Raw genomic sequence first — 15502 nt, forward strand, 5'->3', positions numbered from 1 at the left:
AGGAGCCGGCCGCGCGCTCTGTGTATCCTCGCCGAGTCTCGGGAGCTTTCGGTACGGCTCGTGCATGCGCGCGGCCACCCTCTCTCCCTCTGTTTTCGCTGCTATGCGCTGCAGCTGCGCTTCTCCGCGCGAGATCTCTACGTGGATAATATGCTTCGCCTTGGTGCAAGCCAATCTCGTTACTTCTGCTTTCCTCGTTTGCCCTCTTTCTCTTCCTCTAGCTCATTTTCTTGTGCGCCGACGATGAATTGTTAAAGGGCGAGACTTTGTTCGTTCGATTTTCAAATTATAATTGCCATGAGTGGGCGGGAGGAGTTGCTGGTTTCTCGAAAACTCAATATCCAGAGAGTCGCGTCTGGTGCTCTCGTGCACTTAACGCGCTCGCCGCCTTCTCATAAATACTCGCGTCGCCGGCAACGGCACGTAACGAATCTTTCCGTGAATGATTGATGATCTCGCTTTCATATAAAAGCGTCGCGTGTCCGACTTTTTCCACGGCGTCGCAGCGGAGTGCAGCGCATCAGCTCCGTCCCCGAGCTCTCTCTCTCACTCTCTCTCTCTCTCTCTCTCTCTCTCTCTCTCTCTCTCTCTCTCTCTCTCGCTCTCTCTCTCTCTCTCTCTAGTGCGCGGCGAGGGCTATTAATTATATCGTATAATTGTATAAAAGCCCGATTAACGCCCGGCTCTCGACGTAGACGCACGCGTATATGTATAGATATATATAGCTATAAAACCAGCGGCGATTAGTCTGGCGTGGCGCAAGATCGCGCGGAGTGGCTGCAGCTGCGCCGACAGGAAATAAAAAGCCTTTCTTCCCGGCTCCGCGCTCGCGCTATCTTGATCCCTTATCGAGTCATTGTCTCTCCCCTATATATAGAGAGTATATTCAGCGCAGTCGAGAGGTCACGAGAAGCTAAAGGCTAATTCGTATCGAGGATGCGCAGCTGAGTGTGGCCATGTAGAAAGTAGCTCGTTAGGCGGCTGCAATGCACGTGCGCGTCGCGCGTGTAATTACCGTATCGGTTGATCGGCCGTTAGAACTCGGCGCGCTCTGCGGTCGGCGCTCGGTCGCTAATAGAAAGGCTCGTGCGCGCGTTATATACGTATACACGCGGCGCACTGCTAAATGCACGACGCTATATTCCGCATGTGCGCGCGTCTGGCCAATATGGAAATTCAAGATTTCCCGACGCTCATTTTGTCAAAATTGAAATGGCCGAGTGTGTGCGCGGCGTTTCGTTCGATTTCGCCGTTATCGGGATCGAGAAGCAGATTCTCCGTTATTCGCCGCTTGCTGCTGCTGCTGCAATCGATGAAACTCGCATATCGCCAATGTTATTTCCATGCGCCAATGATAAATGCCCCAGCAGTAGAAATACTCAAGCTTCGGTCATATTCGGCTTATTGAACGATGCATTCGTGCGGACTATTTTCGTCGTGACGGGCTAGTTATGCGGATCAATCAGGTATGTGCGTTTCTTTCGTTCGAAGCCCTGGTTCAAGAAATTATTATAACTTTATAATCTAAATGCGTGCGCGCGTCGACTAAAGCGATAACCCTGTGCTTATGAGGCCGGCAATGTTGATTTATGTAAAAGCTTTTTAAATCGCTCTTGCCCGAGCACTGGGATGGATAATTTTCATGCACGCGCAGCGTAGCCGGTCAATCAGCGCACAGGCTCACGCGCGTCCAACGACAATTTATTTCAAACTTATCAATTCCGCGTTTCAATTTCGAATATTCATACTTCTCTCCCTCTCGGATAGCTTGGACTCTTGCGCACGTCCCCCGGTGGGATTTTCCCATCGCTCGTCTCGTTAAGCGCATGATTGAATGTAGCAGATGCCAGTTCGTTAGAAAAAACTAGCGCGACACGCGCGGCCTTACGGCCGCGTTAGTTTGCCGCATAACGCTCGCGCTTCGCGCTTTGCGTTTTGCGCATAAGGTACGACCGCTGACGTTTGTAATGCCTGTCGGTGCTTATACAGTATTATCCTGTTTTTTTTTTCAATATTGTTGTCAAAGTTTTGATTGGCATTCTTCTGGCGGTCATCAACACTATCATCAAAACTACTGGAAAATTAGTAACTTATTTGTATTTGTATCACTTATTTATTTTTGTTTGTAGATATTCTTAAAATATATCTTATTTTAATTTTATTTTATTGTAATTTCAGATAAATAATACAACACTTTTGTATCGCAGTTTTCAAGAGGAAGTAAACAAAAGGATGATATTTGGTTTGTAGGATTTCAATTAGAATATTAGAAAATTGATTGTTTAGGTATTTAGCATAGATTAGAGCGATGTAGTAAGCTACTTAGAGCTTTTCTTCAATCTCAGCAATTTTCTTTATTGAGTTTAGGTTTTTCTAGTTCAGTATATACACTTGAATTTTGAAAGTGAATTGTACTGATTCAGCTTAAAAGATTTTTAATATAGCGTACGTCGTTATATGATGCCAAGTTACATGGATTGTATTCGGCGATTACGTATTTCCTAAATTATGCATTTTTTATAATTTAATTTAAAAAGTGGTTTAATTTTGTATATATGTATGAGATAAAAGCCAAAATATAACTTTCAGCTTTTAATAATATAGGAAAATTGCTGAAAATAATTTGGTTGGATGGGGCATGTTGCACCGAAGTTATTATTGAATTTATGTATCAAAAAATCGTTTTTAGGGTTGTGTATGTCAGAAGTGTTAAAAAAATGCTTGCCACGGTAAAAATTTGTATTTTAAAAATGTTTACAACTTTTACATTTAACATTTTCATGCAAAACGTAAATCCGTAATGTTTTATGGCAAATAATTGGTTTTTTAGCTGTAAAAAATCGATTTTGGGCTGTTAACTCGAGTTATAAGTATTTTCATGATTTGATGTCAATAGAAAAAAGTTGTATTTTTCAAAGATCTACAACTTTTCCATTTAACTTTTTTTTGTAGAATGCTTGGATTTAAAGTTACAGCCCAAAAATCGTTTGTAGGGATTTTTGAAGGTGGCCGCATTTTATATATACAGGGTGGGCCATTTTAATCAAAACAGTCTAATAACTCCTAAATTAAGCCATGAACAGAAAAATTGTTCAGATGAAAGTTGTCCAGGATCAAGGGGGACATCTTTTTGTGCAATTAGTTTTGACCTTGAACTCAAATTTCAAGGTCATTTGAAGGTCAAATTTTTTTTTTAAATAGAAACCCCTATTTTTGATAGCAGATTCGGAAAGAACAGGAAATTTTACGTCCGAAACGGTATTTCAAAATTTTTTCATGACCTTCACAAGGTCATTTCAAGGTCAAATGTTAAGAAATACTGTAATTGCTATTTAATCGCATTTTCTGATAGAATAATCGTAGTTAATGTACTTTTATGATGAATATTCAAACCCAATGTGACAATGACCATGAAAATATTTACCTTGAAAACAAAATAATTCCCTAATTTCAGCGCTACCCAGGAACAACGACGTGGACGTATTAGGATTATGTTCCCTTTGGGGTGCTTGTTTATCGTGAGTCCCCTTGCCTCTCACTGGGGTGCTTGTTTCTGCAAATCCCCTTGCCTCTCACTAGGATGCTTGTTTAACATTCGTTAACAAATTTTTAGTGGTCATAAGTAAATTTTGAAGTAAACATGATAATTTTAAATATCTGAGTTCTTAATGGGAGTGGGAAATGGAACGTTAAATATCAATGTTGTCAATTCATTCACGGTCGAAGCAGGGTCAAGTAAAAGTTTAACGTTTCAAAAGCGTAAAAAATGGTTAAACAATAAAGGTAGGATGTTAAAAAATACATTATTTAAGATAAAATATTAAACAGCATTTTGCTTTTGTAATATTAAAAAAAATTTTTAATAATTGTATTTGCCAAAGTGCATCATTTCCAGTTTAGATGTTTTTTTTTTAAGTTGAATTTCTTTAATCTAGAGGCGAAAACGACCATTTTCGGTCCACTCGATTCATTTTTTTGTTCATCTCCTTACTAAAGCTTTAAATCATTAAAAACTGTTGAAACAATTTCCAAAATATCAAAATTTTCAAATTTTCAAAATTCTCAAAATTTTTCAATGCAGTTTATTAAAATTTTGATTTACTAAATTTTAAAAGCTTTACTAAAAATATATTTAAATAAATAAAATAATTAAATAAAATATATATATGCATATATATATATATATATATATATATATATATATACACATATATATGAATCTATACACGCCCACCGTAGTGGACGACTCAAAAAACTTCTTGATCCACTTCATAGGCGACCCAAATGGTCTTCCTTATACACTTGTTATAAAAAGCACGGTGAACAACGAGGGGCGAATGTGCTTTTCCGGACTCGGATGGTGTTTGAACACTCGTGTCCGTCTCGGGCGCCTACGGCGCCCTCGACTACCACTCCCATTTTCGCCCCTTGTTGTACAATAAAACTATTTTTAGCTTTTGCAAAAGGAGACCTAAAATTTCAGCCCGATCGGTCGAAAATTGCGTGAAATATCGCATCTCACACATTTTTCGCACACGAAACTATAAGGCACTTCCGTGTCGCGGTCGTGCCTAAAAAGGGATTTTATTTAATGGACCGTGTACCAGTATAAGCAGCTGACATGGACGTTATAATGCGGAGCAACGAAATTACTGTTAATTATTAGATGCATCAGATTTTTTTGCGAATCCCGGTAAAAGAGATTTTAAAAGCAATCTCTGGCGCGATTTGCAACAACGATATACAAATTGCTCCCCTTTGCGTCCTCGACATTAATGTCAAGAAATCTATGACTACAAACCAATACACACCTACATTATATAAACCTGCGAATGTAATGTCCCGGCGACTTAATCTGGCCAAGCTCTCGTTCGATAAATATTTGCCATACATCCGACTACGCAAATATTTGCTCAAGATACTAAATAATACTTTCAAAATTCATACGGCCGCGCACGAACATATTTGCTTGCGGCGAGTGTTCGTGGCCATGTTTACGCGCGCACGGGCGCGCAAATCGACGCGATGTGTTTTTGCTTCCTCCTAGAGGAAGCTTTGTAATAATAAAATTTTGAGTTTCGTGAAAACTTCTAGAAAATACTTTTTGGTGTGTTAGAAGTTCAAATCAGGTGTTTTTAAAAATGTCCGTATGGATGTGTGTGTGCGTATGTATACCGTAATATTGCTGGAACTACTCCGTCAATATCATTAAAATTTGACATGCATGTATATGTGGTAGCCGCGCCACACTTTTGCCAGCACACTCGACACACACGCGCGCGTCCGCGCACACGCAGACCCAGGCGACCGTGCCTCGAACAGCTCGACCAGCATTAGCACTCATCGGATTCGTTTTCCGCGTCGGGGAGACAATAAAGCGTTCGAGCCGCGCTCGGTCCGACCAAATTGTTCACTTCTCGTACGCCGTATCTCTTTGATCCTGCCTATCCTGATACAGCTAACTGCGTAGATTCAACAATTCGCGGGTGTCAGGTATCACGAGCTCGTTACGTCCGAATCCCCAAGGACGCGGGTCTGCCGACACGTACGCTTGTATCACTTATATAGACACGCGAATTGTCAGGGCTGCCGAAACAGCTAGCCCGCAAATATCATTAATACACAGACGCCGCGCGACTGTCTCACTCCAATTGCACTGCACACATGCTCCGCTTACACGCGTATATACAGATGTACAGACACATACACGTGTAATAGAGGAGGAGGGTATGTTCCACAAATTACCGCATGTGCATAATACACAAACGGAGAAACAGCAGCAGCGCAAACTCGGGCATGCGTGTGAGTAGCACAAACATTTTCCTGGTCGAGCTGTATACAATGAGAGAGCCGCACCTCGCGCTCACGCTTCTGCACAAAATGCGGGCATGTATGAGCGCGCGCACACGTATAGCTACGTACAGTGAATACACAAACGTATAGATTCAGCGCTGTTCTCACGTACGTTTCCTCTTCTATTTTCATCTGGCTTTCTCTCCCTGGCGCGCACGCGAGAATATCGGCGCAGCCGCAAACGAATCAATTTCTGCCTTGGCCCGTGAATCAGATTTATTGGCTCCTCGCATGCTGCACCTGTCTCTCTCTCTCTCTCTCTCTCTCTCTCTCTCTCTCTCTCTTCCTCTTCCACTCTTTCCCTCGACTTGCCGCCGGCATGATGCAGGCTTTGGAGGAGTCTCGAGGAGCTTTTTCGGCGACGGCTAGATATCGCGCGCGGCCAAGTGAGGGAGAGGAAAAACACGAAAGCGCTTGGAGAAACACTGAACGAGGATCGCCCACGCACACACATACTCTTGAGTATCTGACTATTGATTTTTCCCATATTTCATGTACGCCAGCGTGAACTCTCGATGGGCCCCTGCGCGCTCGTAAATAATTCGAATCTCGCGGCGAAAATTAAATCCCGCGCGACTACCTATCTCTCTTCGTAGCTTTTGCGCGTGTCCATATATAGTCTTATATACGGCATACCGCCGTCAGCTCTTATACGATGTGGCGACAAGCCTCTTGCGCATAATTTGTACACACTCCTTTCCTTTCCACGAAGCTATGCATGCGCAGGAGGACGCGCAAATTAATTAATTCGTTCGTCCGTTCAATTTCGCGCGCGAGCTTTACGGCGCCCCATTAGGAATCCTGACTTATACTGGCACACAAGCCTTGTCTATATCCACGACACTCATAAGATCTTCCGGGTACTCCAGTGTATAGGTTATTTTTTCCTCAATTGCGCGGAAATCTGCAACACCCGTATTTATACTCGGCTAATTAAATATTAAATATTTGCTAGAAATTAGCTTTGGTCTCGACGGCTGTTCAGGGAAAAGTATATTGGAGTGTAACTCTACGAATCGCATCACGCTTATTAATGCTGGCTTGGCGGAAGATTCAGTGAAACAGCTCTGCTCATTGAAGGTACTTGTTTTATTACGAGAGTCGTTATTGTACAATAAAAAAGCTCTCAGCGAGCTCGAGCTCACATTTATGTGCGTTCGTTCGTCCGTTTTTTTTTACATAATTATGCAACAAATGGTTGCGCAGCCCGGTGCTTACGCATGCATATAAAGGCCTCTGGCGACGGTAATTTACATTTTTGCAGGTCTCGGACGCAGCGAGTAAATGATATTATCGGTGCGGTGGATTATAAACTCCAAACAAAAACGCTGCGCGTGAGAACGGAATCGAAATATTTACATTTATGACTTGGTAATGGAATCCACGCAGATATCGTTACGGAACGTTCGCAGTTTCCATTTTTGCATATTTTTTCAATTATTGAATAAGCGTTGAATAGAATAACGAATTTCTGTTATTTCGATATTTTTTCGCTTGGAGAAAAACGCAATAAAATTTTTTGTATTTACAGTAATCTCTGAGTTAGTATGCAATTTAGTACCTTTTTACGGCCTTTTTCCTTTTTTAACTGTAAAACAGTTACACAACTCACACGCTACACAAAAAATAAAATGCAAAAAGAGTTTTCAAAGTTCTTTGGAATAATAACTTAGAGTAAACGATATTCAATTCGACATATTGCTGACTTACTATTATCGAACAAAATGCATGTCGGATTCCGTAGAAAGTTCAATGAAGATAACTCTACATTTGGCCTCTTTCCTGACACTAACGCGAATAGATTTTCGGCGGCGATCGTCTCCAGTCATGTATAAAATAGAAGTGATCGATTATACCGAGCGTAATAAATCTAACGCTACGAACCGTATTGATAGAAAGTTATATAACTTCTGCTATAAAATATTTTTCGCTTATTCTCGATTCATCTATATAATATTTGTGATCCCGGCCCTTTCGTATATTTCATATGTTATTTTACAATTGCAGCTTAAATCTATAAAGGCATACGATGACTTATTTCTAAAGTTTGTGAAATAATACACATGATGAATGGAGAACAAATGCAACGGCAATAGTTTTAAACGATTGACGTTGGCGAGTGCCTGATAAACTTTTCCCGGTTATTTATAAAACACTCGATCATTTTTACAAACAGATCAACGATTAAAAGTACAAAATACGCAGCTCCGGTCAACAATTGTGCTTATATACATAGTTAGGTACTGGCTTCGATTATAGAACAGTTCAGATGCTGTACAGCATCGCACAGACGTTGAACTGTACAATGAAGCCTTCATTCTTTGTAAAAAAGTTGTAATCCTCGTCAAGTCCGATTCAGTGCTGAATATCGAGGTCGACCTGCTGCAGCAAATCCGGCTCTGAAACAAAAATCACGAGTCACTGTATAATAATATCCAGAAGAAAATCGCCATCCAACGCTTTCGATAGCTTTCGATCGCAGGTTCGCAGGACTGCAAAAACCGCACTCGCATTTTCAGCATAGTCCGTCAAAAAGAGTGCTGGAATTCATTCCCGGTCGAGCGGGCATGCAAATGATCTAGCCGCGGAACGATGGTTCCGCCGCGCTGCCTACCCTCTATCGCGCGGTACCTCGCGTCAAATTCTCCATTTCCAATCGCTTCCTTCCGGATGTACGATCAGCCCGAACAGAATCGCTTTCCCGACTGTGACTGTGTACATTGGCCACATAGCAGGTTCGTCCAAATTTGCGCCAGTCGGCAACCCTTCTGACGGGAAACGCGCTGTTATTAACTCGTCGATTATCGCGGAAGAAGCATTTTTGACCTGCGGAAATCGGACGAACCTAAAATGAGTATATCAACGAAACCTTTCCCTATGTGACCATATATTAGCCGCAAGTGCGCCTTGAAGCTGTCGAATTTTTTCGCGAAAAAGACCGCGAGGAAAATGTCCGATATAAAAATGAGAAACAAGGCGCGATAGTCAAACGCAGCTGGGACGCGGATGTCATCATCGGAAACTTGAAATTGCCCGGAGCTACCGAGAGGGAACAAGACAGGCGGACACGCGACGGCAGCCAAGAGAACACTATATCTACAGCACGTAGTGTCTTACTTGCGCTCGGACGGGTCAACGAGCGACGGGCACAGGTATAGAGGTCGTGCGGCTTTCCATACACACATAGGCACACACGGACACTTCTCATTCCGCCACTTATCTCAAGAATCGGTCACCAGTTCGAAATAGTTTTCGCAACAAGAGGAATTAGATTCCGACGAGCTAGTTTCTCGGTCGCGACAGGGAGGGAGGGGAGTGTGAGAGAGAGACTGTATACGCGAGCTAGCTCTGTTCTCCTGGCTGCTTTCCCCATCGAGCGTTATCGCCGCAAACTTGGAGCACCGCGAAAGTTACCACTCTCGGTATAAGCGCGTGTGTCGGCCAGTCCTGCGGGGCCTCGTTCGCCGGCTTGTTTTGCAACAGTTCCCCGAGTCTGGAGAAGGGACAAGTGCAGGCAAAGGGTGCGCGCAGGCTATTCGTGCCGACGTCACGTAATACGTGTCTGGAAATTAATCAAGTGCTAATCGAAATCGCAACCATCTCGGGCATTCGATATAGTTACGCAGCTCCGTCGTCGTTGACCGGGAAAACTGATGAAAGCTCCGGGGAACTGCGCACCATCGCCTTGACATAATCAATCGCCGATCGGGTTTTGCGGATTGAACAGCTTTTCGCATACCTGTATTAAATTTCCGCTTGTGGTCCAGGGTAATGACCTATCGAGCGCGATGGATGACTATCGCGCGTATATAGCTTATTGGGAGATCGCTTGATTTTCTGAAAGTTGCGGACACAAACTGCTCTGTTCCCAGATCGAAACCGGGTAAAGAGAGAGGGACTGATCGCAACGCTGAGACGAGACGATGTTGCTGAGATTCCAAGTTCCGAAATTAGCTGTATACACGTACATATAGACCGAAGAGCTTAGCTCTACAGCTTAAACGCTCCATAGTCGCTAAGTGATCCTTGACGCTGACATCTAGGCGAATTTCAAACGCACTCGCTGCCCGGTTTATATCTGCGCGTCTATCGAATGTGCTTAAATTATTTACACGAGACGGCGCACAGTGGGAGAAAATGGACAAAATTCGAGCCACGCGTCATTTTTAATCGTAGAGCCATGATTTTTTTTTAAACTCTTTAAAAAAGCATCAAGTTTAAGCTACAGGTGCGGAAATTATTGTATCACCTTCCCCTAAACCCATGCGACCCCTAGAAGCCAGCCCTACCAAACCAACAACTCATCTATCCCAGGGAACAGCGAGTTAAATCGCTTTATTTTTTCTTAAAATAATTAAGCGACACACCATAAGCCAGCTAATAAACTAAATGCCTACCCCAACCATCAAACACTCGTATGATCAATAGATTTAATTATATTAAATTATACTATAATATAATAAATTCGAGAAATCTTCAAAAAATTCTGATAGATATTCAACGTATTTTTTTATTTAATCTAAGAACTTTTTCTTCAGTAAATTTTTTTCTAAAGTCTATCATTCTCAAGTAAAAAATTATGGAAATTTTTCACGATTTTCCCGTGTTAGCCGCCATTTTATGTGCTTATACCTTTTTTTTCAAAATTTAAACTGTGACACTGAAGTTTAAGTCTCGACGACACGATTTCTTCGCTCTAAACATTAAATCTTAAATGATTACAATGTGAAAAATCGACATGAATAAAGATTTTTTTTAAACCATGTTTTATTGCTTGTGGTTTGGTAGGGGTAGTTTCTAGGGGTTAAGCAGGTTAGGGGTAGGTTTAGGTTATTAGCTGGCTTATGGTGTGTGGCTTAATTATTTTAAGAAAAAATAAAGCGATTTAACTCACTGTTCCCTGGGATAGATGAGTTAGACTGCTTGTGGTTTGGTAGGGCTGGCTTCTAGGGGTCGCATGGGTTTAGGGGAAGGTGATACAATAATTTCCGCACCTGTAGCTTAAACTTGATGCTTTTTTAAAGAGTTTAAAAAAAATCATGGCTCTACGATTAAAAATGACGCGTGGCTCGAATTTTGTCCATTTTCTCCCACTGTGCGGCGTCGCGCTTTGTTTACCGTTCGGAAGCTCGGACGCACTTGTTGATCGAGGACAACGATGATTGATGCGGCGCCTATCACGTATATCTACTAAGATGATATATCCATCATTTTCGAATTTCCGAGTTCCGTGCTAATGTCCGAAAAAGAAGGTTGCTGCACACGTCCCGCGCAAGCCATAGATTTCACAAAGTTTTATCTCCCAGTACTCTCGGGCGTAAGCGGCAAACTTGAACGACCCTAAATCACGGCATTATAGTACTTGCGGCGTCTTCGTTATTAACCCCTCTAATCTGAAATCGAAGTTCATCAGCCGGGCCGATAGATCAGCGCTACATACCGGCTAATACATACGATATCCACGCGATGAAACCGACTGAACTTGTAAATCCCGCCGTGAAGAATTATACTCCCGCTATCCGATCGGATTCAATCAATTCGACTCTTTTATTTTCCATACGCCGCACTATGGGCGATTTCAGGAAAAGTATTGTCAAAATCCAATTGCGCCTCTCAGGAAAGTGCTAGGGACTTACTTTTTTTTTAAAATGAAGGTTATACTTCTGAGCTCGTAGATGTTTTGAGGATCCGAAAAGATTTGCAAGGTCATTGGAAATTAATGAAGATTTGGTTCAAAATATTGTAACTATATTAACTTTATTTAAATGCAAAAAGGAGCTTAAATTAGACGAGTTAGAAAGGTTCTGTATAAATACATATCAACTGTACTACAATACATATCCATGATGTTGAATGAATCCAACGCTTCATAAAATTTTAATGCATGGATGTCAAATTGCCAGGCAATTTCCTATGCCTTTAGCATACTATGCCGAAGATGATAATGAGTCTTGGCAATGTTTTATCGCAGAAATATGACAGAACACTCCAGACAGACAAGTAGATTAGTACGAATTACGGATGTATTTAACAAAGCAGTGCATATGAGTGACCCAAAACTATCTTTAATGTTCATAGGCAATCGAATAAAATTAGATAAGAAGCACATCTTCTTTCAAAATGCACAGGCATTGAACTATATAAAAGAAACGTAAGTTTATTTACGAATTTAATTTTGTCATGAGCTCAGAATTATGATTTCATCCTCAATCTATTTTATAGGCATATTATGAACGAAGAAGAGTGGGAAGAAGAAAACCAGAACACAAGTGATGATGAAAGTAATATGACTTATGATAATTCTGATGAAGAATCTATAATGTAATTATTATGAAATAATAGAAGGTTATCATATTAATTGGAAATGGAATACTTATATCACAGAGTTATTATTTCGTTGCTAATTGTTACTATATAACGTGTAAATACTATAGCGTTAACATGTAATTTAATAGTCTAGGTTACATAATTATATATATAACAATTTATGTACGTTATATATGGTGAGAATAATAATATTTTATATTATCAACAATTGTATGTGTGTTAACATTTGAAATCTTTCATACTACAGAATGAAACTTCTCAGATTTAAAATTCCTGTAGGTTAGAATACTTTAAAATAACATGTTTTCTTGTTTATATAGTGCCGTATTATTAGAATATAATATTCGAAGCTAATCAAATTAGAGGTCCGTGATTTATGATAATTTTAAGTCCCGGATTCACGTTTCTTAGTACAATAGGTCGAAATAGATGAATTTTTAGGTTATGTAGGTAAACAAAATCATTCATTAATTAAAAAAATAGTTTATGATTGTCTCAAAAGTTCCCAATTATTTTAAAATGCATTTTTATGGCATATTAATGCATTAACAAGTAGCTAAAATATCGTTTTCTTAAAATTTCGTACTTTTCATAGGTGCCCCGGCTCGACATCATCAGAAAACAACATTCTGATATTTTTCCCTATATCTGAAAAGTATAACCTTCAATTAAAAAAAAATTAGGTCCCTAGCACTTTCCTGACAGGCGCAATTTGATTTTGACAATACTTTTCCTGAAATCGCCCATAGTGCGCCGGTGTCCACCATCTTTTCCACTTTTTTCTCTCTCCCTCTCCCTTTCTCGGTATTACACCGTTGTAAAAGCAAATCAGCAATTCAATAGACTTTACGATAGCATCGTCATATATTCTGGTCTTCTTCAAAATCGATCAAGGGGATTTCTTTATAGGCTCGTAAAATCGCGGTATCGCCTGTCCTGATCGCTGACAATCTTTTGGTCGATGGCGTTAAACAAGAACTTGTACCACTTGCGTGCGAGCATACAAATTTTTCGCGGATTTAATGTATTGCGAAAAGCTGCAGCACGGAAAATATCGAAACACAATTAATTTTTTTTTTTACATGGCATTTGGAACTTGAAAGTTCATCGCCTCATCTACGCAAGCCTTCCACGCTGCCCTATCTTGTATCAACCCCACCCAAGATGCACCTCTCCGATCGACACCCACCCGTCCTATTTCTACTAGATCCGCTTTTACGTTGTCCTCCCATCTACGTCTAGGTCTACCTAGAGGTCGCGCTACCATCGGCCTGCCCTTCATGACACGCGCTGCCGTACGGTCGTCTCCCATTCTCGCTACGTGCCCTGCCCATCCCAATCTGCGCGATTTTATTATTCTGTTAATATTTGGTGAAGCGTACAGATTGTGTAACTCATCATTGTGTAGTCTCCTCCATTCCCCGATTTCCTCATCTTTCTTCGGCCAGTATATTTTTCGCAAGACTTTATTTTCAAATACCCTAAAACGGTTTTCCGCTTGCTTAGTGAGAGCCCACGTTTCGCACCCATACAGAACCACCGGCAGTATTATTGTCCTGTATAATATTATTTTAACGTTTTTAGACAACAGCCTCGACTTAAGTAAATTACTCACGGCGTAGAAGCAAGCATTACCCGAATGGAGTCTCTTATTTATTTTGACATTAATCTCGTTTCTATCATTTATGGTCGTACCCAGATACCTGAATTCGCTAACCTTTTCAAAAGTAAAATTCCCAACTCTGAGATCTTCCTCCTCTCTGCAGATGCCTAGCTTATGCACAATCATGTACTTTGTTTTTGATTCACTCACTTCTAACCTTATATACTCCACCGCTTTTATGAGGATTTCCGCGTTTCTTGCTACCGTTTCCCTACAATCCCCCAGTATATCCAAATCATCTGCGTTGCCTAGTATCTGCGTTGTTCCATTAAGCGTTGCGCCCAGCTGGCTAACCTGCATTTTTCTAACGGCATACTCTAACGTTAAGTTGAACAGCACCGTAGAGAGCCCATCCCCTTGTTTTAAACCATCGCGTATCGTGAAGGGTTCTGATACATTACCGCCTACTCGGACCTTTCCCGTCCTTCCGTTCAGACATATTTGAATTAATCTCACGAGTTTTTTCGGTACACCGAGAAGTACTAGAATTTGATACATTTTGCTTCGCTTAATAGAGTCGTACGCTTTTTTAAAATCTATAAATAGTTGGTGTATGGTTTCGCAAAATTCCCACTTTTTCTCTAACAACTGTCTTATGGGAAACATTTGATCGCTCGTCGATCTGTTGCGCCGAAATCCGCACTGATAATCTCCTACTATATCTTCCGCGAATGGAGTGAGTCTAGCTTGTATTACGTTTGACAGAACTTTGTAGCACGTTGCTAAAAGTGAAATACCCCTATAGTTATTGCAGTCTGTCTTATCCCCCTTTTTAAAAATCGGTATAATGATAGATTCCTTCCAATTTTCGGGTATTGTTTCATTTTTCCAGATGGCACATACTAGTTTATAGATTTTGAAAGTGAGCTCGACGCCCCCATATTTGAGTAACTCAGCTGGTATAGAGTCATTTCCCGCGGCTTTATTGTTTTTTAGTTTTTTAATCGCGGCCTCTACTTCTTGGTAGCTCGGTTCCTCCACGTGGGGTTCAGCAGTGTGAATTTCGTCCCCTAATTCTTCGCTATTTTCGTGCACGTTTAATAATTTATCGAAATAATTTTTCCACAGCGACAGTAATTCGTTGTCATTTGTTACGAGGTCCCCGTTTTCGTCCTTCATCAATTGCGCTCTACTCCTAAAGCCCTTTCTGATGGCGTTAATCCCTCTGTACATTTCGCGGGGGTTATTTTCCTTACTGTTAGTTTCTATTCTCCTAGTAAGATTCTTTTGATTCGTCAAACCATGGTTTGCTCTTTGGCTTTTTCTTTTTACCCAGTACTTTGTTCGCGGCCTCTTTTACCGTTTTTTCGATGTCCCCCCATAAGCTATTCGGTTCGTCATTCCCCTCCGGCGATGTGTTTGCTTCTTCAAGTGCCTGAAACCTGTTATTAATTTCTATCTGGTACCTAATTCGCTTTGTTCTAACTCGTAGTTTCTCAATATCGAAGCTTTCTACCTTGTTTGCTCGTTTACTATTTTGATTCGCTACTAGTCTAGCTCTTAATTTGGCTACTACTAGGAAGTGGTCCGAGTTGCTATCTGCCCCTCTGTAAGCCCTTACGTCAAGAACATTAGTATGACGCCTTTTTTCAATGAGGAAATGACCAATTTGGTTCTGTGTGGCCCCGTCCGGCGATGTCCACGGTGCCTTGTGTATGT

At 41.1% G+C, this 15502-nt stretch overlaps 1 protein-coding gene across 3 annotated transcripts in view; it reads right to left on the reverse strand.

The window, feature by feature from the left end:
* Positions 1-6923: 6923 nt before the first annotated feature.
* LOC100680475 (muscle M-line assembly protein unc-89) overlaps positions 6924-15502 on the reverse strand; it is a 79377-nt gene continuing 70798 nt past the window's right edge. For all 3 annotated transcript variants that reach the window (XM_031928890.1, XM_031928889.1, XM_031928891.1), the window contains exon 13: positions 6924-8252. In XM_031928890.1, coding sequence (XP_031784750.1) covers positions 8209-8252 — 44 coding nt within the window. In that variant the 3' untranslated portion in view covers positions 6924-8208. The remainder of the gene's footprint in view (positions 8253-15502) is intronic.

This window comes from Nasonia vitripennis, chromosome 4 (assembly GCF_009193385.2).
Source record: "Nasonia vitripennis strain AsymCx chromosome 4, Nvit_psr_1.1, whole genome shotgun sequence".
Classification (NCBI taxonomy): Eukaryota; Metazoa; Arthropoda; class Insecta; order Hymenoptera; family Pteromalidae; genus Nasonia; species Nasonia vitripennis.